General features: G+C 51.3%; 1 protein-coding gene across 1 annotated transcript; it reads right to left on the bottom strand.

Annotated features, from left to right (window-relative positions):
* Positions 1-416: 416 nt before the first annotated feature.
* Positions 417-10,043, bottom strand: MAPK8IP2 (mitogen-activated protein kinase 8 interacting protein 2). Its single transcript, XM_020873890.2, has 12 exons — positions 9,663-10,043; positions 8,622-8,727; positions 7,480-7,761; positions 7,254-7,347; positions 5,981-7,162; positions 5,606-5,681; positions 5,306-5,478; positions 5,115-5,224; positions 4,259-4,363; positions 4,072-4,142; positions 1,454-1,552; positions 417-1,120 (listed from the first exon to the last, which is right to left on the bottom strand). The coding sequence occupies exons 1-12, from the start codon at positions 9,725-9,727 to the stop codon at positions 1,048-1,050; spliced, it is 2,436 nt and encodes an 811-aa protein (XP_020729549.1). The 5' UTR covers positions 9,728-10,043; the 3' UTR covers positions 417-1,047.
* Positions 10,044-24,067: the final 14,024 nt, after the last annotated feature.

The raw sequence follows: 24,067 nt of genomic DNA, 5'->3' as shown, positions 1-24,067 counted from the left end.
GCCAGAAGCAATGGAAGCCCTTTCCCCAGGAGGCAGGGCATGTGACAAAGAGTCACTTCTTGCCTTCTGGCTCTCTGTGGAGAATTTTTAAAACACCAGTCTTAAGACATAAGCAGAGTGACACCTGCTGTCTCACACACGCATTCACAAGCATGCGGGCACACTCATGAGCCTGCACACACTCCCAGCCTGGCACTCCAGTGCAGGCGGAAAGCAGACGCATCTCGTGACCTTCTCTCGGGCCTCAGCTTCCTCACTGACCGAGCGAGTGGAGGTGGAGGGCAGCCGCCACGTGCCGCACCGGGAGCCCAGCGGGGCTTCAGACAGCAGTTCCGGCACCCTGGCACCTCGCCCCCGCCACCGTGGGCTGGTCCCCAGCCCCATATCTGCTTCCCTCACCCCAGAAATAGCCAGGGTCACACCAAGCAGAGAGTTTATTGAGGTGCTGGACTGCGGGGAGCGTTTGCAGCGGCAAAGCAGATGCTGGTGTGGCTGGGGCCCGGGCCAGGGCCCCCTCCTCCTAGCAGCGTCTGGGACTCGGGGTGAGCATCAGGGACGACTCCTAGTACCCACCAAGGCCCTCCTGGGGAACCTCTCCCTGTGTCCCCCGAGCGCCAAGTGGGGCAGCATGGGGGGCCCTCTCTTTGTCCCCATGATGAGGACAGGACGATCCCTTGATATTCACTATAAAAGTTAAAACTCCTTTATAAATCACGGCGGACGAGCAACAGGGGTCACCTGGGAGCTTCCTCCCCACGCCCCTCCCAGCTCTGGCCCCAGAGTGAAGAGCAGAGGGTGAGCTCGAAGCACAGAGGAGCAGAGACAGACGGGGGCGGGTGGGGGGGGTGCGGGCAGCCCCGGGCGGCAGGGGGATGCGAGGGGGTCAGAGGCGCAGGGCGCCCCCGGACAAGGACGCGTGACCCCGCACAGCTCGCAGCCCCGCAGGCATCAGGCCCCACGGGCCCCCAGTGCAGTCCTTGCCGAAGCTGAGCGGCCTCCCGAGGCGGCCCCAGCCCTGGCTGCTCCCGGCGCAGGAGAGAGGGGTGGCTACTCCAGGTAGATGTCCTCTGTGGGGCAGGCGTACTCCAGGTGCTGCTGGTAGTACTCCAGGAAGGCGCGGCTTCAGGGGGAGAGCGTCCTCAGGCCCGGGGCCATGCTCCCCACCTGGGCCCACCACACCGCCCCAGCTTCACCCCTCAGCCTCCTGGCCCAGACCTGGCTTCAGTGCAGCCTTCCCGTACCCCCACGGGATGCTGCTCCCACAGTCAGGGCCACCCCCCACCCCCACGCCCCTCGACACCCTCCACTATCATCTGACCCTCCCCCATCCTGCCCTCACGTCCCCCAAACCTCATCCCCACCCTCCCCCAGCTGCGCACCCCGGGGGACCAGGTCAGCACCCCACCCCAGTCTGGCCATCGTGTGCACTGGCCCACCCTCCAGACCCACTCACCCCACACTCTGGGCCACGGGCCTCATCGACTCCTGGGAGACAAAGACGTGGCAGGCAAAGCGGCTCAGCAGCGGGTGTTTGGTGATGAAGCCAAAATAGCTGTGGGGGGGCGGGCAGCGAGCACACAGGGACATCAGGGCATGGAGCCCCAGCCCCGGGGGTCAGAGCGCGGGGGGAGGGGGGGGCAGGCAGCGCTGGGGAGTGTGTGGGTCACATGATTTCAAGAATCAGGCCCCTTTTGGGTCTCTGTCCAGCAGCTCAGTGCTGGGCACCCATGAGGAGTTACTGATCTTTGTTAATCTGTCCACAAGGGTATCCAGCTGCATCTCCCTCCTCCCGAGCCAGTGCCCGGAGCCTGCCCCCAGGTCGCAGGGCAAGGGGTCCCTTCTGGTTCTGCTGGGCGTCCTGGGTGACCTCTCCCCGTTCTTCCCCTGACACTCAGAGCCTGCCTGGCTCCACCTCCAGTCCTGCACACCCACAGTATTTTTCAGGCTCCAATGTGGGCTTGACATGGGCCCTGATGTGCAAAAGCATCTTCCTGAAGGAGAAGCTGATACCCCAGCTCCGTGGCCCCAGCCCTGTTCCCTGTGCAGCTTTCCTGAACCTGCCCTTCTTCTTAGCAAGACATTAATAAAAATTACTGTCCAGAGAGAAGACCTGTCCGAGTCCCGCAGCAGGAGGGACCCTCACCCAGCTGCGGTCTATCCAGTCCACCCCCGGGGGGTCAGGGTTTTGTGGCTCCACCAGATGGGAATCCACAGGACGGCATCATCACCAGCACAGCACGCGCATGTTGACCACAAACATTTCACGGCCTTGTCTCAAGCGTCACGTTCAGATGACTGCATTCAGAGCAAGTGCCAGGCACCCTCCTAAGCAAGCTCTTTAAATTAATAACCAGCAAGCCTGCAGTGCCCTGGGTGCGCTCTCTGCTGCCTGTGATCTCAATCACCACTCACTCCCACCTTGTCCAGACCCTGGGCACCCAGCAGAGGCTGACCCCACCCCTGCTTCCCCTGAGCTGCCTGGCACCGTCTCCCTGTGCCTCCTCCTTGAGGGGCCTGGGTTGGGTTCTGGAGCAGCAAATTTCGGGAAGCTCTGGGCCGGGACAGCAGCTCCTTGGTCCCCTCCCAGTCGCCGAACCTCACAGCTGCATGTGGTCAGAGTCTGGCCTGGAGGCCCGAGCCTCTGGCGCCCTGCCTCCCTCTGCTGTCCTTCTCTCACGAGTGCCACACTCGAGGCCACTGTCCATGTGGCTGCCATGCACACCAGTCCTCTCGGTACAGTCCACCCCGCAGCCTGGTCTGAGCCCTGTCCCCCTACCCAGATCTCCAGCCCATCAAACCAGCTCCCTCTCGATGGAGAAGTGGCCAAACGAGGCTCTGCCCTGCTGAGGGCGGAAACTGTCGCCCAGCCCTCAGGCAGAGAGCCCCTAGTCCCACCACAAGCGTGTAAACAGCGCACACCCGGCCTCTGCCCCGGCAACAGAGTGTGCTGCTCACGCTCGGCCTCCCTTGAGGACCTGTGGCCTCAAATACCACCAGCGCCTCCGTGCCCCTGCTGGGCTCCATGTGCCTTGAGGGTCAGCCCCCCATCGCCTCATCTGGGGCACACAGCACTGTGCCATGCGGTGTGCCTCACTGGCACCACGCGCAGAGTCCAGCTGGGCAGGACGGCCGGCCTCCACCCGCCAGTACATGCTGCTCGCTCATTCCCACCTCCTCTCTCTCTGCCTGGCCATCTCGTCTGCCTCATGGCCAAAGTTATCTGCCTGCTCCAAAACATCCCTGCCCCGAAGTCTGTCTTCCACACTCCAGACCCCAGTAACAACAGACACCACAACCTCACCACATCTGCAACTGAAGGCTGCACGGCCAGCCTGTCAGGCCCGTTCGCGCCATGCCCCTTCTTCTCTTGGTGTGTGGGTTACCAACTGCTCAAAGCCCAGGTCACCCCTGATTCTCCCTCCAGATTGGCCTCTACAACCAATCAACTCAGTCCTGGCTGCCCCACCTCTCGGACACTGCCCGGACATGGCACCCAGAGGCCCCCGCACCTCCTGGCTCTGGCCAGCAGCACTTGGGTCCTTCCACTTGCACAGTAGGCAGAGCCAGCTGGTCAGCCTGACAGCATCACCCATGACCCCACTGCCAATGGGATTAACTACAAGCTCCTTGGCACAGTCACTCTGTGTCCCTCCAGCCTCATCTGGCTCCCCTAAAGACCCCCAAGTGCCTCTCACCCACGGCCCTGGCTCAGCTGGCTCCATGCCAAGAAGACCCACCCTGTCACCCACTTGTCTTTCAAGGTTTATAGAGTGGTCTTCGATTGCCCCCCAGGTCCCAGGAGAATTCAGCCACATCTCTGCTCACTGGAGCCCCAGAGAGATGTCCACCAGATCCCCACAGATGCTTCAAGCACTTACTTGTCTGTGTGTGTGTCTCCCCACCCAGACCAGACGGGAGCCTGTCTGAGCCATGTCTCCCGAGCCCAGAACAGAGTGGGTACCATGTGGGGGCTCACCTCATGGAGCCACGTGGGTGGGGCTGCTGGACAGTGGGGCTGCGTGTGGGCGGCCCTCGGGTTTGCGGGGCCCACAGGGAGGGGCAGTCTCTTACCAGCTGTTGCGGGGGTGGCAGCCGCAGAATGAGATGTTCTTCATCTGGAAGAAGTGGCTGCAGTGCTGGAACTAGGAGAGACGGCAGAAGAGCGCCAAGCTGACAGAGGCGGCCCAGCCTGCCAGACACACCTCGTCCGATCCACCTGCTCCGCCCTTCCCAGCCTCCTCGGGGCCCACACCCCCACCTCAGGTCCTCCGCTGAGGCTCAGCTTGACGCCCCGGAGAGAGATCTCAAGGTCACAAGAGGCAGGAGGACGCAGGTGGACGGTCAATTTTCGGGCCGTGGCAATCTGCAGAGTCAAGGAGAAGAAGGTCTCAGGGGCCTACAAGCATCAACTTCCCTCCTGGGGGAATATTCTCGATTAGGTCTGAAGAGCCCTGGCCCTGATTCGGGAAGATGTGAGCATGGTCTCGGCCGCTCCTTGGCCTCAGGATGGCCTGCCCCATCTTCTTCCCGGCCCCTCCCAGGACTACAGCCCCAGGCTCCTCACCACCCGTCCCGTGAGAGGATGGGGGCAGGGCTGCCCTGCCCCCTGCTGCTCTCCAGCTCCATCTCAGGACCAGCAGACAGGCAGGCCCTTCTGAGTGCCCACCGAGGGAATAATGAGCAAGCAAACTGTATTCTCAGTGGCTCAGACGGTAAAGAATCCACCTGCAGTGCAGAAGACCTGGGTTCTATCCCTGGACCAGGTAGAAACCCTGGAGAAGGAAATGGTAACCCACTCTAGTATTCTTGCCTGGAGAATTCCATGGGCAGAGGAGTGAGACGGGCTACAGTCCATGGGGTCACAAAGAGTCGGACATGACTGAGCAACTATCAAATGAGACCCCAGAGAGGGCTCTGAGAGAGCTGGTCTTGATTTCCGGACATGACTAGGATGGGCTGCAGGGGGAGGTCAGTGGGATGGTGCCGGGGAACAGACACTGCGCTGCCCTCAGCCTGTCTGCCAGGCCCCTCCGTCAGCGCTGGGGGTCCCAGGCTCGAGGCCTCTGAGGGCTGAGCCAGCCTGCAGGGCTCGCCCCACCCCCAACCCGACTGACCTTCTGCATGGCTGCACACAGGATGCCATTGCCCTGGTGACAAGGCACCTCCACGGAGCCCAGGAACTGGACGTCAAAGCGCTCCACCCAGCAGGGACCCCGCTTGCTCCCTAAAGGGTCACAAGGGGCCTGGGTTAGGTGAGCAAGAGAGGGTCAGGGTGACAAAATGCCCCTTAGGGAAGGGGCCTCACCCAGCAGGTCCTTGGCAGGCCCGGGCACCGCATGGGCATAGAAGGCGGGGAAGACTCCGCGCTCGCCCGTGCGCATGTTGAAGCCACGGAACCAGAAGTCATCCTCCTCAGCTTCCACCAGCACCGGGTCATCCACGTCCAGCTCCAGCTCATCGGGATGGCGGGGAATGAACCTGAGGTGCGGTCAGAGGTGGGAGGTCACTAGGGCAGGGGCAGGAGGGCAGGGCTGTGTCCACCAGGGTCCCGGAGGGTCTGAGACTCGGGTGGAGGGTCAGCGCCAGCAAGGGGGGGCGGCTGTACCTGAAAACAGCCCTGTGCGTTTGCTCTCTCTCCTCCCCATTCACCAGGCACGAAAAGAGGCCGAAAGACTCGGTGCCTGAGAGACAGAAACAGAGAGGAAGACTCGGGAGTTGCTGGAAGCCCGGCCGTGGCCCCCTCCCCGCGGCCCCCTGGTGTGTCTGGGGCTGGAGACAGAGCAGCCTCCCCTCGCCACTCCCCGCCCCCGGGGGAGCCAGGGAAAGCCCCCACCCAGGTGCTGGGTAAGAGGACAGTGCCCGGCGCTGACCACCCGCAGACCCTCAGGCTGTCTTGGCCCTTGGGGATCGATCTACATGCGCCCGGCGGAGTAGCCAGCCTGCTCCCCTGGAACCACCCCTTTCCCCCCTTCTCACTCACTGGAAGATCGAGAGGTGCTGTTGACAAACACGTTGAGAAACTTCTTGGAGAAGGTGAGGTCCGGGCTGTCTGGGGAGGCATCCCCGGGGCCCTGATCACCGCCCAGCAGCACGGCTCCCGCCTCCTCCTCGCTGGCCTCGCCGCCGCTGTCCTCCTCGCTGTCCTCGCGCAGGCCGGCGCAGCGCCGCAGGCTCACCAGCTCCAGCTGCGTGTGCTCGTCCACCACCAGCGTGTACTTGACAGCGTCGTACACCAGTGAGGCGTCCAGCGCCGCGGGGCCCGCTCCCCGGCCCCCGGGGGGCGCCGCCTTAGCCTCAGCTTCATCCTCTTCTTCTTCCTCCTCGTCCTCCTCCTCATCCGAGCAGGCAGCGGAGCAGGCGCGGCCCGGGCGGGCGGGGCGACCCGGGGCGGCCCACAGCGGGGTGATGGTGTCGCGTGTGGGGTTGCTGAGGAAGAGGCAGGGCCCGGGCTGCGCGGGGCCGGGCCGAGGGGCGGGGGGCACGGGCGGCGGCGGCCCGCACAGCGTCTCCATGTCCACCAGCTCCACGCCGCCCGGCGCCCCCAGGGCCTCGCCGGTGGGCGAGGCAGGCTCCCCGGCAGGGCGCGGCGAGGGGGACAGGCACTGGCCGGGGCAGCGGACGGGCGAGGAGCCCTCGGAGATCATGCGGCTCACAAGGTTGCTGAGCAGCCAGGGCGAGTCGGCGTCCTCGCTGAGGTCCGGCTCCGACTCAGAGCCGGACTCGTACTCGCTGTTGCTGTCCTCAGGGCCCAGCGGCAGGGAGGCGGGGCGGCGCGGGGGCTCGCGCTCCGAGGCCGGGGACGAGGCCTCCTCGATGGAGTTGGTGAGGTGCGAGGAGCGGCCGCTGCTGCTGCTGCCGTCGTCGCTGCTCCGCTCCAGCTCGGTCTCCGAGATGGACGAGATCATGCGCCCCAGGCGCGCGCCCCCCACGTCCTCGTAGTCGGAGCCCGGGGACGACAGGTCCTGGCTGCCGCGCCGGCCCCCGCGGCCTCCGCTGGAGCCGCTGCCCAGGTCGGCCTCGATACCCGGATCCGAGGAGGGGGAGGCCCCACCAGGCACCAGGGGCCCTGCGGGTTGGTTTCCTTCGGAGTCGCAGCCTGGGCGCACGGGTGGCTGCGCCCCGCAGGGGCCCGTGTCGGTGGGCGGGAGGGGGGCGGGCGGCTCTGCAGGGCAGAGGCTCGGGTCAGCCCCCCCTGCCCTCCCCCGCCTCCTGTGCCGCTCCCGCTCCCCCACCCCCACCGCGGCCCTGCTCACCTCGGACAGGCTCCTGTGCTGCTGGGCCCAGCGCTGTTTCCTGCCTGGAGGCCGGAGGCCCGGGAGCAAACCCTCCATTGTTGTTCAGCGAGTCCTGGGGTGGGGGAGGGGCGGGGGAGAGCGGCGCTGAGCGCCCCGTCCTCGGGGGCAGGAGGGGGCAGGTGGCTGTGGGCACCAGAGCTCCCCACGCTGGGAAACAGGCGTAGCTCTGGGCCTGGGAGCTCACCTGGGCTCCCAGCGTCGTCAGGTGGAGGGTGGTGGGTCGATGCTTATGAGGTTCCTCTAGGGAAGGGGAGGGGATTAGGGGCTCCGGGGCGGGGGTCTCTGAGCCAGGGCCTCCTCCTTCCTTGCCCTCCCCCTCTCCTTCCTCCTCTTCCTCCTCGTCCTCATCCTCGTCCTCCTCTTCTTCCTCCTCTTCATTGTCATCAATCATCTCGAACTCCTGGAAGTCATCCTGGAAGGAGCAGATGGGGTGCGGCTGCTCCGAACGCCCCAGGGCAAGGCTGTCCTGCAGGAAGAAGGACAGGGCAGAGCTGGGCCACAGCGGGACAGCGACCTGGGGTGCCAGGTGCCAGGAAAGGTGAAAGCAGGAAGCCACAAGTCAAGGGAGGAAACCTCCCTGCAGACCACTCCGCTTTCCACCAACAGAGCAGGTACAGCACCCTCGTCTGCCAGCTCCTGCTAGTCTTCCCTAAGGGCATGGCCGTGCGTTTCCACTGGAAAATCTCCCTAATGGCCTCAGTCTCATCGCACCATGTGTCCCCTCACTGGAATCCAGATGCTGAGACTCAGGCAGCCATTGTCTCTCACCTGTCTTCTTCCCCTCCTAGTTTATAAGCTCCCAAGGGCAAGAGCCACACCTGTCCTGCTGTCTTCCCAGGCACCTGGAAGCCTCTAGCACTTGCCACATGGGAGTTGTTCAGAAATGTTCTTGAATGAAAACATAAACGTGAAGAGACAGGTAGGAGGAGGAGATGGGGGAGGGGAACTTCAGGGGAGGAGACAGGAGGCTAAGAGAGGCTAGAGAAGTGGGGACAGGGCTGAGAAGGAGATGAGATGGCAGCTGGAAGGGGGTAGATCTGAGGCCAGAGGCCCCAGAGCAGAGGCACATCTTCCCTCCCCCAGTCCAGCCCATGAAGGAGGCCAGGCAGGGACTGCTGGGGAAGGTCCTCAGTGGGCCGCTCTTAGGCAAAGAGGTGTCAGGTATCAAAGGGCCCACAAGTCAAGAGGCTGAGAGAGAGCCCCCCCCCCCCCCCCAGAGGATGCTGTCTTTCAAGGCTGAGCTAAGACCCGCCCAAGAGACTGCTGAGCAGAAGCTGAGCGAGGCTCTCCTGTGAGAGGGTTCTCTGCCTCCAGCCCTCTCCCCACCTTCTCGCAGGGGTCCGAGTCATAGCTGAGGCCCAGACCGCAGTCATCAGTGATCTCAGACAGATCCTCATCGTCAAATTCCTCCAGGCTTATGTCCTGTGGAGGCCTGGAGAGGAGAGCAAGGACAGGGCTCCTGAGAGAGCGGTCAGTCCTGGACTCCCTGCCTGAGAACTGGTCCTAAGGAGGGGCCAAGGGAGACCCCCACCCCAGCTCCTCGGCCCCACGATCACAGAGCCCCCAACTCCCACACCCGCATCCTGCCATTATCCTGAAGCTTAAGCCCTGCTCTCCAGGGTATGTCCCCCACAGTCGGAGCCACCACCGGCCCAGAGGAAGCACTCGCCCCCAGCTCTCCTCCCAGTCGTCTCCTCAGAGCCGGCAGCCTCTCCTCCCACTGCGCTCAGCTCCAGGCCCCTGTGGGTCACAGCCTCAGCCTCGGGGGAGTCAGGCTGAGCCGCGAAGGGGGAGGGGGGCTGAAGCTGCAGCAGCCGGAGGAGGGGGAGGTGTCAAGCCTGCTCCGGGGCGGAATTCAGCCCCTCGGTCAGCTATTCCTGCCCGAGACCGGCCTACATCCGGAGGTCTAGCCCTCTCCCCACCCAAGTCCCTTCCCCCAGGCTCCCCCTGCAGACCAGGCCAGGCCTCCACCACAGAGGCCCAGCAAGGCCAAAAGGACACTGCCAGGCACAGAGTGTGCTCAGCACCCCGCCAGGCAGGCCGCCCCTCAGGCTCGGCCCACGACCTCCGCCTTCGGAGGAGGTGCTCAGGTTGGCTGCAGCACCGGATCCCGGGAGGAGCCTGGGATGGGGGTGGGGGGGCGGTCATCGGGGCTGGAGGAGGGTCGTAAGGGGAGGACAAAGTGGAGAGACCTGGAACCAGGGGTGGGGGATGGGGAGCAAGTGGGGCTCGGGACCAGAGAGGATCTGGGGCTGTGGCCCCCAAAGGCGGCGGGGGTGGGGTGGCAGGGTCGGGCCGGCGGAGTCTGGGGACGGGGTCGGAAGGGGAGCGGTGGGCAGGGAAGGGCCCGGGCGCCCGAGTGCGTACCTGCAGCCTGGCGGCGACAGCGAGTGAAAGGTGGAAAGAGAAAACATCTCCGCCCGATCCGCCATCTTCTCCGGGGAAAGGCCTGCCGACCGCGGCGGGGGAGGGGTGCCCGGAGCGCCAGCCCCGCGCGCCCTCCGTCGCTCCCGCCCGCCCGTCCTCAGCCCGCCCCCGGTCACCTCGCGACACGCCCTGCGACACCCCGCCGCCAGCACACCTCGACGCCAGGACACCGCGGCAGCGCGAGCCGGGGGCGGGGGACCAGGAGCAGGGCGGGCCGGGGGAGGGGAGGAGGGCGGGCCGGGGGAGGGCGGAGGGGACGGCGGGGAAGCTGGTTGGAGGAGGCGAGATGGTTTGACTGAGGCTCGGGTTGGAGAGGCGCGTGTGTGGCTTGGTTCTTTGGGGTGGGGGCAGGTGGGAAGCAGATTGGTGGGGATGGGGCATCAGTTCGCGTGGTGAGAGCTTCAGCGAGGAACTGGCGATGGGAACGTCGATTTGCAGACCCCTGGTTAGCTGGTGTGGGGGCGGGAGGAACGGGGCCTCGTGGAGGGGTGGGTGCGGCCCCGAGAGCTGCGCTGACTCCCAGGGAATCAGAGCAGAATCCCGGGGTTCCCAAGCCCGGATCCGAGTGGTGCAGACTGAGAGTGTGGGCTGTGCGCGAACGGGGCTGGCGGAGCTATCCGCGTCTGGGTGCTGACCGGGGCTGGTCGGAGCTGTCCCACAAGGGGTGCTGATTGGCCCACGGAGATGGCTCCCTAAAACGTGCGGACTGGGGCTGCAGGAGCTGTTTCCCCGCCGAGTGCTGATCCGAGCTGGAGGAGCTGTTCCCCCAGAGGGTGCTGATCAGTGCTGGACAAGGGCATCTGCCCAAGGGGCGCTGATCCACTCTGGACAGAGTTTATCACACAGAGGATGTTGACTGGGGCCCACACGGAATTTCAGTACACAGTACAGATTGCGCAGGCTGGATACAGGTATTGATGAGCATTAGGTGAAGTTATAACCCTGAGGCTCTCTTCATTCAATTAGGAAAACTTTTTTGAGCACCAACTAGGTAACTAGCACTCTTTAGGGTACCAGCAGGTTCTGGCTTTTGTGGAGCTGTGCGTGGAGAGAAATGGTTGACACTCAGCTCAAGGGTTGAGGATCAGATGGTGTTGCAATGGGGGAAGGACAGGTCAGAGTTGTGAATATGGTTATTAAAGACAGCTTGGAGGACCAGGTTAGGGAGACTTTATGGAGAAGATTTGGCTATAGAAAGAGGCTGGAGTTTCAACAAGGTTGCAACGAATTCATTCTTCTTTTCTTGATGGAAATTATGTGTTCTGACATTCTTTGTCTAAATTTTTTCTGTGGAAAATTATTTCTGAGGAAAGGACTAGCCACTTGAGTGACAGATGCCTGCAAACCACAGGGCAAAGGAGTTCATGCAAGGTGGGAAATGTGACATTGTCCTTTGGGTGGCAATCATTCCAGCCCAGAGCGAAGAGACAGATGGTGCCCTCATTAGTGGCCCAACCCCAATTTATATTTTACGTCTATTACAGTGTTTTCCAGGAAATCCAGATCTCTTCTCAGAATTCCAAGACTTTGACTAAACTTCCCAGATTCCCTTTAGATTTAGTCTTGTCATTGACTAACTAAGTTTGACTCCTAAAATGCCCATCTACACCCTTGCTTCAGTGATCAAGTCTAGGTGTTTCTCAATGGAAACTGAGTCAACACAAAATTGACTGAGTTTTGGGAAAAGGGTAGACAGTTAGCAATCTTAATCAAAGATCCTATAAAGTGAGTATTTTGAATTTCTCATAGACTAATTATTAAGTCAAAGCTTTGCTTTGCTCTCTATAGATGGGCATCACATACCAAATCCATTAGAAACTGAAAATGAAACTTCTTATTTTGGGTACTCTCATAATTCCTCACCTTTGTATCTTGTACTCAGCCCCATATTCTCTGCCTTGTATTTTTCTCACTTTTTGTTTCCATGAACTTCTTTGGCTATTGTTTTTCTAAGAAAGGCATTTATAAGTTTTTCCCTCCCCAATGGCTGAGAGCTACAGGAGAGCAGAGACACTATTTTATCTCTCTTTGAACCTCTCAGCTTCAAGCACAGTGCCTGGCACACAGTAAGTGCTCAGCAAATATGTGAATGAATGAATGAGGGCTCGTGGACTCTACCACATCTGGGGTACTAAATCCTTGTCATCATGCTGTCTTTTCAACTTTAGGAGCACTAAGAACATTCCCCATTTCTGAAGTTCAAGGACTCTGGATGCAATAACTACTCTGCTTTCCCCAGGAAACTCCAGATCTCTTCTCAGAATTCTCAAAGAACTTTGACCTAAACTTCCCAGATTCCCTTTTGATCTTGAGTCTTGTCATTGAACTAACTAACTTTGACATCCATATAAATGACCCATCTAACACCCTTGACTTCTGATCAAGTCTAATGGTGTATGATCTACTAATGGTAAACCTAGTACAAAACACAAAATTGACTGGAGTTTTATGGGAAAATGGAATAGCAACACAGTCTCAGCAATCCTAATCACAGATGAATCCTAAAAAGTCAGAGAATACTTTCTGACAATTTTCTCATAGACTAGAAAATTAATAAAGTCAAAGCTTCTGTCTTTTGCTCTACTCACATAGCATGGGCATCACAAACACAAAATAAAAACACCAGTAGTAAAACTGAAAAATGAAAAGCTTAAGAGCTGTACCTTGTTGGGAATACTCTCATAACCTGTCACCTCACCTCTTGAATCTTGACTTCAAGCCCCTAATTCTCTGACCGTTGCCTATTTTTCTCACTTTCTTATGGTATTACCATGACACAATTCTTTGACCCCATAAAAACTTACTCCAGGGAATTCCCTGGCAGTCCAGGGGTGGGGCTCCATGCTTTTACTATCAAGGGCCAGGGTTCCATCCCTGATCAGGGAACTAAGATCTCACAAGCCATGCAACATGGCCAAAGAGCGGGGGGGTGGGGGGGGGTCTGTGGAGAAACTTATTCCAGGTACTATTGCTGTGTGGCAAACTACCATCAAATTTAGAGGACTGAAACAAACACTTTATTCTGCTTACAGTCTGGGTGTTGTAAACGCAGGCAGGACTCCGGTGGGAAGCTCTTGCCAAGGGTTTCTCAAGCAGTTTGGTTATAGCTGGGGGTAAACTGAGCTGGGTTTCAAAGATGGTTCACTCTCAAGATTACAGTTGATGCTGTTGACTGGGAGCTCAGCTGAGGCTATCAACCAGCACCCGCACCTGGCCCCTCTGCATGGAAGTCTCAGGATAGTCGAACTTCTGATATAGTGGTGAGCTTCTCCCAGAGTGACTGTCCTTGGAGGGCTGGAGACAGCTTGCATGACCTCTTCTGATTTAGCTTTGGAAGTCATATGGCTCCCCATTGGTCAAAGCAGTCACAGTCCCATCCAAATTCAAGAGAGCAGTCACAGACCTGGCTTCTCAATGGTAGGGATGTCAAAAAACTGGAGTGGGGGGGGGCATGTTAGAAAACCATCACAGATCTCCAGTCCCTTGATGCTCCTACTTTTTTCACTGCCAACTCAAGTTCTTTGCTTGAAATTAGCCCCCTTAAGGGAATTGTCAACTTCTCTTCAGGATCATTCCATCAGCAAACAAGCATAATCTAGTGTTAAAAATAAATGATATATTCTCATCTCTATACATATAAAGGATCCAGTGCAATGGGGTTTTCAATACTGTTACACCTTAAAGGAAAGGACAGTAAAAGCATCCTTTTGGTTTAAGAGAGCATCATCACAAATAGTTATGCCTTTCAGCAAATAGATTTCTACCAATGAGGAAATTATGACAGTGAATCAGAGTGAAATCGTACACAACTGAGTGACTGAACTGAAGTCTCTGAAATCTAAACGTCTAGTTTCAGCCAACAAAGCAAGATGGGTCACACGCAGCTCCACTGGGGCCATCTAAGAAAATTCAGCTAGGATTCTCACTCTCGCCATATCTGCTCAGACTGGCACAGTCTGATCCAGAAATACAGCCGCAATGTGTGCTGCCAGTGTTTCTGCTAGTATGTGAAGGATGCTGAATTTAAAATTTAGTAAAATTAAAATTCAAGTAAAATTTTTACTAAATTAAAAACTTTTGTTTTAGAACTTCCATTTGGAAGTTATTTTCAAATTGCTTGATTATTCATTATAGTTTTTTAGTTTCTGCACATATTTCCAAATGTGCCTTTTATTACTTTAATTATAATGAACACGTGCATTTTATAAATCTGTTTGATAACTTCATTATCTGAAACATGCTGTCTGTGCTTACTGCTGGCTAGCTGCCATGATTTCTCATTATCTTTCTGTTTAATTACCTTTTTTAAAATTTAGAGGTATTTGCTAGCCTTGGCATTGTATTTATGGAAAACTCTAAGGCCTAGAAAGAGAGTATGTGCAGAAAGAACTTGTGTTTGCTTCTACCAGGCACCTATAGAATTACCAACCTGATTTCAGGTTTGAATTTAACAACCACTGAGGTTTCCTAGACTACCTCGACCATAAGAATTTGAGCTGCAACCCATGTGAGGGCCAGCTTCTTGTTCTAAATTTTCAGCACCTCTTTTTTCTCTGTCTGTCTCTCTTTCTCAAACACACACAGACTTTGCCCCCAAATTTGAAACTGTCAATTTTCTTTTTTTTAAATATCTACTTATTTGAATAATAATAAGCATTATTAGTTGAGGCTCATGGTATTTTTTTATCTTCGTTGCAGCATGTGAACTCTTGGTTGCAGCATGTGGAGATCTAGTTCCCTAATCAGGGATCGAACCAGGGCCCCTGCTTTGACAGCACGGAACCTTAGCCACTGGGCCACCAGGGGAGTCCCTGAAACTGTCAACTTTCTTCTCAGTCCTCCAAGGACAGGATTCACCCTACTCAGGGGGTTTAACCTTTTGATGTCTAAGCTTTTTAGAGGGTTGGCCTTATATTAGGAGTCTCTTCTTGAGTAGGCTCTGTGCTTTATCTCTGCTCTCTATATCCCAAAGGTTACATATTAATTTCCTATTATTGTTGTTTAGTCACTAAGTTATGTCTGACTCTTTGCAACCCCAAGAACTGTAGCTTGCCAGGCTCCTCTATCCCTGGGATTTCCCAGGCAAGAATACTGGAATGGCTTTCCAGTTCCTTCTTCAGGGGATATTCCTGACCCAGGAATCCAACCCACATCTCTATTGGCAGGCAGATTCTCTACTGCTGACCCATCAGGGCTGCCATAAAAAATACCACAAACTTGGTGGCTTAAAACAACAGAAATTTATTCTCTCACAATTCTGGAGGTCTAGAAGCTCAAAACCAGGCAGACTGGTCCCTTAACAGCCAGCAAGCCATGCTCTTTCAAAAGATGCTAGGAGAGGGTTTTCTCTTGCCTCTTCCTGCCATCCGGTGGTTGCTGGGACTCCTTGGCTTGTGAAGGCATCACTTTAGTGTCTGCTTGCATTGTCACATGACCTTCTCTCCTATGTTTCTGTGTTTGTATCCAAATTTCCCTCTTCTTTTAAGGACACCAGTCATTGGATTAAGAAGTGAAAGTGTTAGTCACTTAGTGGTGTCTGACTCTTTGCAACCCCAAGAGCTGTAGCCCACCAGGCTCCTCGGTCCATGCAATTATCTAGGCAGAAATACTGGAGTGGATAGCCATTTCCTCCTCCAAGGGATCTTCCCAACCCAGGGATGAAACCCAAGTCTCTGGCATCTCCTGCACTGTCAGGCAAATTTGTTACCACTGAGCCACCTGGGAAGCCCAATCGAGTATGACCTTGTTGTTGAGTCACTAAGTCAAGTCTGCAGCACACCAGGCTTTCCTGTCCTTCACTATCTCCCCGAGTTTGCTAAAACTCATGTCTATTGAGTCAGTGATGCCATCCAACTACCTCATCCTCTGTCGCCCCCTTCTCCTCTTGCCCTCAATCTTTTCCAGCATCAGGGTCTTTTCCAGCGAGTCAGCTCTTCACATCAGGTGGCCAAATACTGGAGCTTCAGCCTCAGCATTAGTCCTTCCAATGAATATTTGGGGTTGATTTCTTTTAGGATTGACTGGTTTGTTCTCCTTGCTGTCCAAGGGACTCTCAGGAGTCTTCTCCAACACCACGGTTCGAAAGCATCAATTCTTCAGCACTCTGCCTCCTTTATGGTCCAACTCTCACATCCATATATGACTACTGGAAAAACTATAGTAGCTTTGACTAGACAGACCTTTGTTGGCAAAGTGATGTCTCTGCTTTTTAATATGCTGTTTACGTTTGTCTTAGCTTTTCTTTCTGGGAGCAAGTGTCTTTTAATTTCATGGCTGTACTCACTATCAGCAGTGATTCTAGAACCCAATAAAATTAAATCTGACACTGTTTCCACTTTTTCCTCATCTATTTCCCATGAAGTGATGGGATCAGATGCCATGCTAGTCATTTTTTGAATGTTGAGTTTTAAGCCAGATTTTTCACTCCCCTCTTTCACCTTCATCAAGAGGCTTTTTATTTTAGTTCTTCTTCACTTTCTGCCATTGAAATGATACCATCTGCATATCTGAGGTTGTTGATATTTCTCCCAGCAATCTTGATTCCAGCTTGTGAGATGCTATCTTAACCAATTTCATCTGCAAAGACCCTATTTCTAAACAAAGTCACATTTTGAGGTTCTGAGTAGTAATGAATTTGGGGAGGGGGAAAGGGGTGGACACTATTCAACAAGGCATAGGCTATAAACCCCCAATCCAAATGTTCTTGGTTCACCAAACGCCTCTGATCAGAAGTGACATGCAGCACTCCACTCGTCCCTCTGGGTTTCTGGTCTTCTTTAGTCACTACTTTCTTACTTCATCAGTGTTCTTAGAAAACAGTTCTTAAGAAAAATAGTTTATACTAGATTTTTAACCATTTTCAGCAGGAAGTTCCATTTAGGAACCTAGCTCACCACACTACATCTCCACTCATTTTATGAAGCTACAATGTGGTAAGAATATAGCTCAAGAAACTTAATGGATTATATGTCTATTTCATTAATAAGCATGTGCAAAAGTCCCAACAAAGTATCAGCTAGCAAAATGCAACAGTTTATTTTTGTAAATGCATTTTGATCCCATGGATTTAACCCAGAAATTCAAGGATGGTTCAACATCTTACTTTCATTTTTAATGGTTTGCCAACACATTCATGGATAAAGAAAGGAACATTGTGTGATTATGTCAACAGATGTGATTTTTATAACATTCAGCAATTAATTGTGATTTTAAAAATGGCTTCTAGTCATCACAGAATAACATTATTGGGCTTGCCCACTTGCCAAAGGGGTGAAATCCAGAAAAATGAACAAAATGTTAAGAGCAACAATTTTCAGATATTGGATAAAGGACAGAACAGGACTGTGATCACCGACACAAAGGAAACACACTACACAAAGCCTGCGATTGCCCTGGAGGCACTTACAGGTCGCAGTGCTCAGAGGAGGCCCAATCTAGGGGGGGTCTTGATGAGTTTAGAGACAGGAGTCAGACTCTGGGGAGGCTGAGGTATTTGGAATTTTCAGATAAAAATAATAAAGAAAAGGGATCAATTCAGAGAAAAAATTCCAGAAATCTAAAATAGGATCCCCGTAAGTTTTAGTAAATGCTCTATCGTGCTTACGTAGAATAAAATTCTATAAGGCTGTTTAAAGAAAACCTATTGGGAAACTATAAGGCAGAAATTCCAAAAGCTTGTGTGACACTAGCCCCTGAGCAGAGACCACTGTAGACTGAGGCTAACAGTTCTAAAACAAACCTAAGAAGAATCAAGCTGATTCACAAGACACTTAACTGACTTCCAAAACCAACTTCAATACTGTTTAGAGGAAGATAATGAAATCCAAGCACTTTTGTCCTGCATCCAATTAAAAAAAAAAATTCCCAAAGTTACCATGAAGCAGGAAAAATCTGGAGAGAAAAATATCAGTCAAAACAGACTTGGAAAGGACAGAAATGATGGAATTAACAGCCATGGAGTTTAGAACAACTGTTATATAATATACTCAAGAATTTATAGGAAACATAAACACAATGAGCAAATAAAGGGAAGACAAAAAAAAGAATCAAATGGAACTTTGGGAAATGAAAATTCAGTATATAAAATTAAACTATCCAATTTGAAGCAGAAAGGAAAACATTTTTTTTAATTAACCAAGCCTCATTGACCACTGGGAAAATGTCAGGCAGTCTAAGAACAGTATAACTGGAGACACAAAGTAGGTACACACACAAATGTATTCAAAGAAATAACGGCTGAAAATTTTCCAAAGGTTTTGCAAACTATAAACCCATAGGTCCAAAATACTCAACAAATCTCAAGGAGGATAAACACAAAATAAACTACTTGAAAACATATAATAATCTAGTTGCTAAAAATTAATAATATCAAGAAAGTATTAAAAAACAGAAAAAAAAGATGCATGCATATCAGGAAATAAATATAAGATTTTCTGCTAGTTTCTCATAAGAAACAATGTAAACCATAATAAATGGAATGACATCCTTAAATTGCTAAAAGGAAAACACTTGTCAACTTAGTATTCTACATGCAGTGAAAATATCCTCCAGAAAGTAACAGTGAAATTAAAAACAACTACAGACAAACAAAATCTGAGATACTTTTTCACTAGCATATCCACAATACAAAGAATATTAAAATAAGTTCTGTAGAATGAATAAAACACAACAGAGGAGAACCTGGGTCTACACAGAGGAGTAAAAGGACTGAGGGTGACCCTTTTCTGTGTGCTTGAATTTCTTTCCAGTATAATTGACTGTACACATTTTTTAACTGGCAATGTAGAGTTTAAACATGTGTGTAAGTAAAACATACAACAGCACAAGGGAAGGGAGGAAGAATCGGAAACACACTGTTGTTAAGAGTCTTATCGTAGAAGAGATGGAGTAGTCCTAATAGTCAACAAGAGTCTGAAATGCAGTACTTGGGTGCAATCTCAAAAATGACAAAATGATCTCTGTTTCCAAGGCAAACCATTCAACAACAGAGTAATCCAAGTCTATGCCCCAAAGGCAAAGGAGAAAGGGAAAAATCTACCCAACTGAATGCAGAGTTCCAAAGAATAGCAAGGAGAGATAAGAAAGCCTTTGCAAGTGAACAATGAAAAGAAATAAAGGAAAACAACAAAATGGGCAAGACTAGAGATCTCTTCAAGAAAATTGGAGAGGGCTTCCCTAGGAGCTCAGCCGTAAAGAATCTACCTACTAATGCAGGAATTTCCTGGTGGTTCAGAGGGTAAAGAGTCTGCCTGCAATGCAAAGGAGACCTGAGTTCGATCCCTGGGTCGGGAAAAGCCCCTGGAGAAAGAAATGGCAACCCACTCCAGTATTCTCGCCTGGAAAATCCCATGGATGGAGGAACCTGGCGGGCTACAGACCATAGGGTAGCAAAGAATCAGACACGGTGACTTCACTTTCACTTTCACCAGTCCTTGAGACATGGGTTCACTCCCTGGTCCGGGAAGATCCACATGCTGCAGAGCGACTAAGCCCGTGTACCACAACTACTGAGCCTGTGCCCTAGAGCCTGGGAGCTGCTGCAGCAGTGAAACCGCAACTACTGGGGAACATGCAGCCTAAAGGGCGAGCTCCGCAAGAGAAGTCACACCAGTGAGGATCCTGCACACTGCAACTAGAGTAGCAGCCCCTGCCACAACCAGAGAAGAGGCTGTGCAGCAACAAACACAGTCCGGCCAAAATCAAAGAAACAAAACTGTTTAGCAACAAAACTGGAGACACCAAGGGAAGCTCTGATGCAAAGATGGGCACAATAAAGGAGAGAAACGGCAAGAACCTAACAGAAGCAGAAGAGGTTAAGAAGAGGTGGCAAGAATACACAGAAGAACTACACAAAAAAGGTCTTAATTACGCGGACAACTATGATGGCATGGTCATTCACCTACAGCCTGGACTGTGAGGTCAAATGGGCCTTAGGAAGCGTTACTAGAAATAGAGCTAGTGGAGGTGATGGGATTCTAGCTGAGCTTTCCAAACCCTGAAAGATGACGCTGTGCACGTGCTGCACGCACTATGCCAGAGAATTTGCAAAACTCAACAGTAGTCACAAGGTTGACGTGAAGTCGCTCAGGCATGTCCAACTCTTTGCGACCCATGGACTGTAGCCTATCAGGCTTCTCCGTTCATGGGACTTTCCAGGCAAGAATACTGGAGTGGGTTGCCATTTCTTTCTCCAGCAGATCTTCCCGACCCAGGGATCGAACCCAGGTCTCCCACACTGTGGGCAGCCGCTTTACCCTCTGAGCCACCCGGGAAGCCACAAGATTGGAACAGGTCAATTTTCATTCTAAACCCAAAGAAAGGCAATGCCAAAGAATGTTCAAACTACCATACAATTGCACTCATTTCACATGCTAGCAACATAATGCTCAAAATCTTTAAAGCTAGGTTTCAACAGTATGTGAACTGAGAACTTCCAGATGTACAAACTGGATTTACAAAAGATAAAGGAGGACTTCCTTGGTGGCTCAGTGGTAAAGAATCCACCGGCCAATGCAGGGGACACAGGTTCAATCCCTGGTCTGAGAAGATTTTACAGGCTACAGAACAACTAAGCCCATTCAGCACTACAACTGAGCCCACGCGCCACAGCCACTGAAGCTCACGGGCCCCAGAGCCTGTGCTTTGCAACAAGAGAAGCCACCACAATGAGAAGCCTGAACACTGCAACCAGAGAGTAGCCCCGCTCATCGCAACTAGAGAAAGCCAATGTGCACACAGCAACAAAGACCCAGCACAGCCAAAAATAAATCAATAAAATTTTAAAAAAGAAAAGGCACAGGAACCACAGATCAAATTGCCAACATCCACTAGGTCATAGAAAAAGCAAAGGAATTCCCAAAAAAGTCTACTTCTGCTTCATTAACTATGCTAAGGCCTTTGACTGTGTGGATCACAACAAACTGGAAAATTGTTACAGACAGGCATACTGGACAACCTTACCTGTATCCTGAGAAACCTGTATTCAGGGCAAGAAGGAACAGTTATACCCTGACATGGAACAACTCACTGGTTCAAAACTGGGAAATGAATATGTCAAGCCTGCATGTTTCAACTGTTCACTCAACTGCTATGCACAGTACATCATGTGAAATGCCAGGCTGGATGAATCACAAGCCAGAATCAAGATTGCCAGGAGAAATATCAGAAACCTCAGGTATGCAAATGATCCCTGAGGAGGGCACAGCAGCCCACTCCAGTGTCCATGCCTAGAGAATCCCATGGACAGAGGAGCCTGGGGGCCACTGGGCAGCAAAGAGTCAGAAACAACTGAAGTGACTGAGCACACACATGCAGATGATACCACTCTAATGGCAGAAAGCAAAGAGGAACTAAAGAGCCTCCTGATGAGGGTGAAAGAGGAGAGTGAAAAAGCTGGCTTAAACCTCAACATTCAAGGAACTAAGATCATGGCATCCAGTCCCATCACCTCATGGCAAATAAATGGGCAAACAATGGAAACAGTGACAGACTTTATTTTCTCGTGCTCCAAAATTAGTTCAGATCGTGACTGCAGCCATGAAATTAAAAGACGCTTCCTCCTTGGAAGAAAAGCTATGACAAACCTAGACAGCATATTAACAAAGTAGAGACATCACTTTACCAACAGAGGTCTGTAGAGCTAAAGCTATGGTTTTTTCAGGAGTCACGCATGGATGTAAGAGTTGGACCACAAAGAAGGCTGAGTGCCAAAGAATTGATGCTTTCGAACTGTGGTGCTGGAGAAGAGTCTTGAGAGTCCCTTGGACTGCAAGAACAAACCGGTCTATCCTAAAGGAAATCGATCCTGAATATTCATTGGAAGGACTGATGCTGAAACTGAAGCTCTAATACTTTGGCCACCTGATGGGAAAAGTCTAAAAGACCCTCTTGTTGGGAAAGACTGAGGGCAGGAGGAGACGGGGACGACAGAGGATGAGATGGTTGGATGGCATCACCGACTCAGTGGACATGAGTTTGAGCAAACTCTGGGAGATAGTGAAGAAAAAGGGAAGTCTGACGTGCTACATATAGTTCATGGGGTTGCAAAGAGTTGGACATGACTTAATGACTGAGATTCTCATATGTGAGATTATTATTACTTGAGAGTAGACAATGATAATCTAAAAATGTATACTATAAAATCTAAAGGATACACATTAAAAATCACAGAGGGACTTGCCAGTGATTAAGACTCCATGCTTCCAATGCAGGGGGCATGGGTTCGGTCCTTAGTCAGGAAACTTAAGATCCTGCATGCTGTGAGGCATGGCAAAAAATAATCATAATAATTAACAGAGATATAGCCAGTTAGCTTAGTAAAGATAAAATGGAATTTTGAAACAGATTTGTTTAATAAGAAAGCAAAACTAAGATAAACAGGGCTTCCTTGGTGAACAGTCAAAAATAAATAAATAAAATTATGTTTTTTAAAAAAGATCAAGGAAATTTTTTTTAAAAGGTAATAAATAAAGCAAAGGTTTAAAAAAAAAGAAAGATAAATAAGCCAAAGATGGGACAAATATAAAACAAATAGCAACATGGTAATTTTAAGACCAAGATGTCAATTTCACTAAATAGAAATCTTATAAACTCTTAAGTTACAATGCAGAGACTTGTTTGACTGTATAAAAAATGAGACCCAACTACTGGCTGTCTCAAGAAATGAACTCTAATATAAAAGCAAAAATAAGCTAAATGTAAAAGGCTGGAAGAGAGAAGAAACAAATTAGAAAGAACAGAAATCTTTTTGGAATTTTTTTTTTTTTTGCTTAATTTCTCTTTATGTTAGCTCATTGTTAGCAAATAGAAATGTAATAGTATTTTTTTTTTTTTGTCATGCCACATGGCATGGAATCTTAGTTCCTGCACCAGGGATCACACCTGGGCCCTTGGCAGTGAAAGCATGGAGTCCTAATCACTGGTCAACCAGGGTATTCCCTAAATGCAACAGACTTTTTTATGTTGATTTTGTGCCCCACAATTTTACCATATTTATTATTTATTTTTTCCCAGAAAATTTTAAAATATCCCATTTATTATCAGGAAACTAAAGTTGAAACTCCTTATAACGTCACAGAAATCTTTTCATGGAAAAGATTTTTTTATGGAGGTACATTGATTTATATATATAAATCCCAGGTGTACAACATAGTGATTCATCATTTTAAAGTCTATACTCCATTTATAGTTATTATATAAAATATTGGCTTTATTCCCTGTGCTGTACAATATATCCTTGTAGATTATTTACTTTATACATAGGTACAAAGAGGTAGATTGTACTTCTTAATCCCCTACCCATATCTTGTTCCTTCAGATCTATTATTCCTAATATTTTTGGTGGGGTCTTTACAGTTTTCTATATGCAAAATCATGTCAACTGCAAATAGTGGTAGTTTTACTTCTTCCTTTCCAAACTGGATGCCTTTTATTTCTTTATCTTGCCTAACTGCTCTTGCTAGGTTTTCCAATACTGCATTGAGTGGTGAGAGTGTGCAATTTTGTCTTGCTTCTGATTTTAGAGGTAACTGTTTCAATTTTTCTCCACTGACTATGATGTTAGCCATGGGCTCATCCTGTTGCTGTTGTTTAGCTGCTAAGTCGTATCCAACTCTTCCATGACCCCATGGACTGTAAGCCCTCCAGGCTCCTCTGTCCATGGAATTTTTCAGGCAAGAAAACTGGAGTGGGTTGCCATTTTCTTCTCCAGGGATCTTCCCAACCCAGAGATCAAACCCATCACCATGTATGGCCCTTATTATGTTGAGGTACATTCCTTCTATGCTCACTTTATTTTTTTTAAACCATAGATGGGTGTCGAATCAAATCCTTTATCTTCATCTGTTGAGAAAATCTGAAGGTTTTCATCCTTTGTCTTGTTAATGTGGTATATTATATTAATTGATTTGTGGATACTGAACCATCTTTGAATCCCTGGGAAAAGTCCCACTTGATCACAGTGTATGGTCCTTTTAATGTATTGTATTTGGTTTGCTAGTGTTTTGTTGAGGATTTTTCAATCTGTGTTCATCAGACATGGTGCTGTGTGTGTTGTTATCTGGTTTTGTAATCTGGGTGATGCTGGCCTTAAAAATGAGTTATGAAGCATTCCCACCTCTTCAGTTTTCTAGAATAGTTTCAGATGAATAGGTATTAAACATGCTTTGGTCTCCATGCATACCAACTCCTGATTGCCCCATTAAGTAGCAGCAACCCTATCTACTCTTAATAATCGGGATCTATTATCCCCTCCTTCTTTGCCTGCTGGTTCGCCAGCAATGAGGAGATCAAAGTGACCTGGTGGAATTTGCAGATCCTGGTTCAGGGAGGTGTCCTTCCCTGGAAGC

This window comes from Odocoileus virginianus, chromosome 23 (genome assembly GCF_023699985.2).
Source record: "Odocoileus virginianus isolate 20LAN1187 ecotype Illinois chromosome 23, Ovbor_1.2, whole genome shotgun sequence".
NCBI lineage: Eukaryota > Metazoa > Chordata > Mammalia > Artiodactyla > Cervidae > Odocoileus > Odocoileus virginianus.
This window is presented reverse-complemented; position numbering and strand designations above follow the sequence as displayed.

Bases quoted from the DNA above. Each gene is read 5' to 3' on its own strand.
- MAPK8IP2 (XM_020873890.2), bottom strand. From the start codon at position 9,727: ATGGCGGATCGGGCGGAGATGTTTTCTCTTTCCACCTTTCACTCGCTG. The intron at 7,348-7,479 runs GTGAGCTCCCAG...CCCCCACCCCAG, and splicing joins TGACGACGCTGGGAGCCCAG to GACTCGCTGAACAACAATGG. The intron at 1,553-4,071 runs GTAAGAGACTGC...GCCCCCCCACAG, and splicing joins TGCCACCCCCGCAACAGCTG to CTATTTTGGCTTCATCACCA.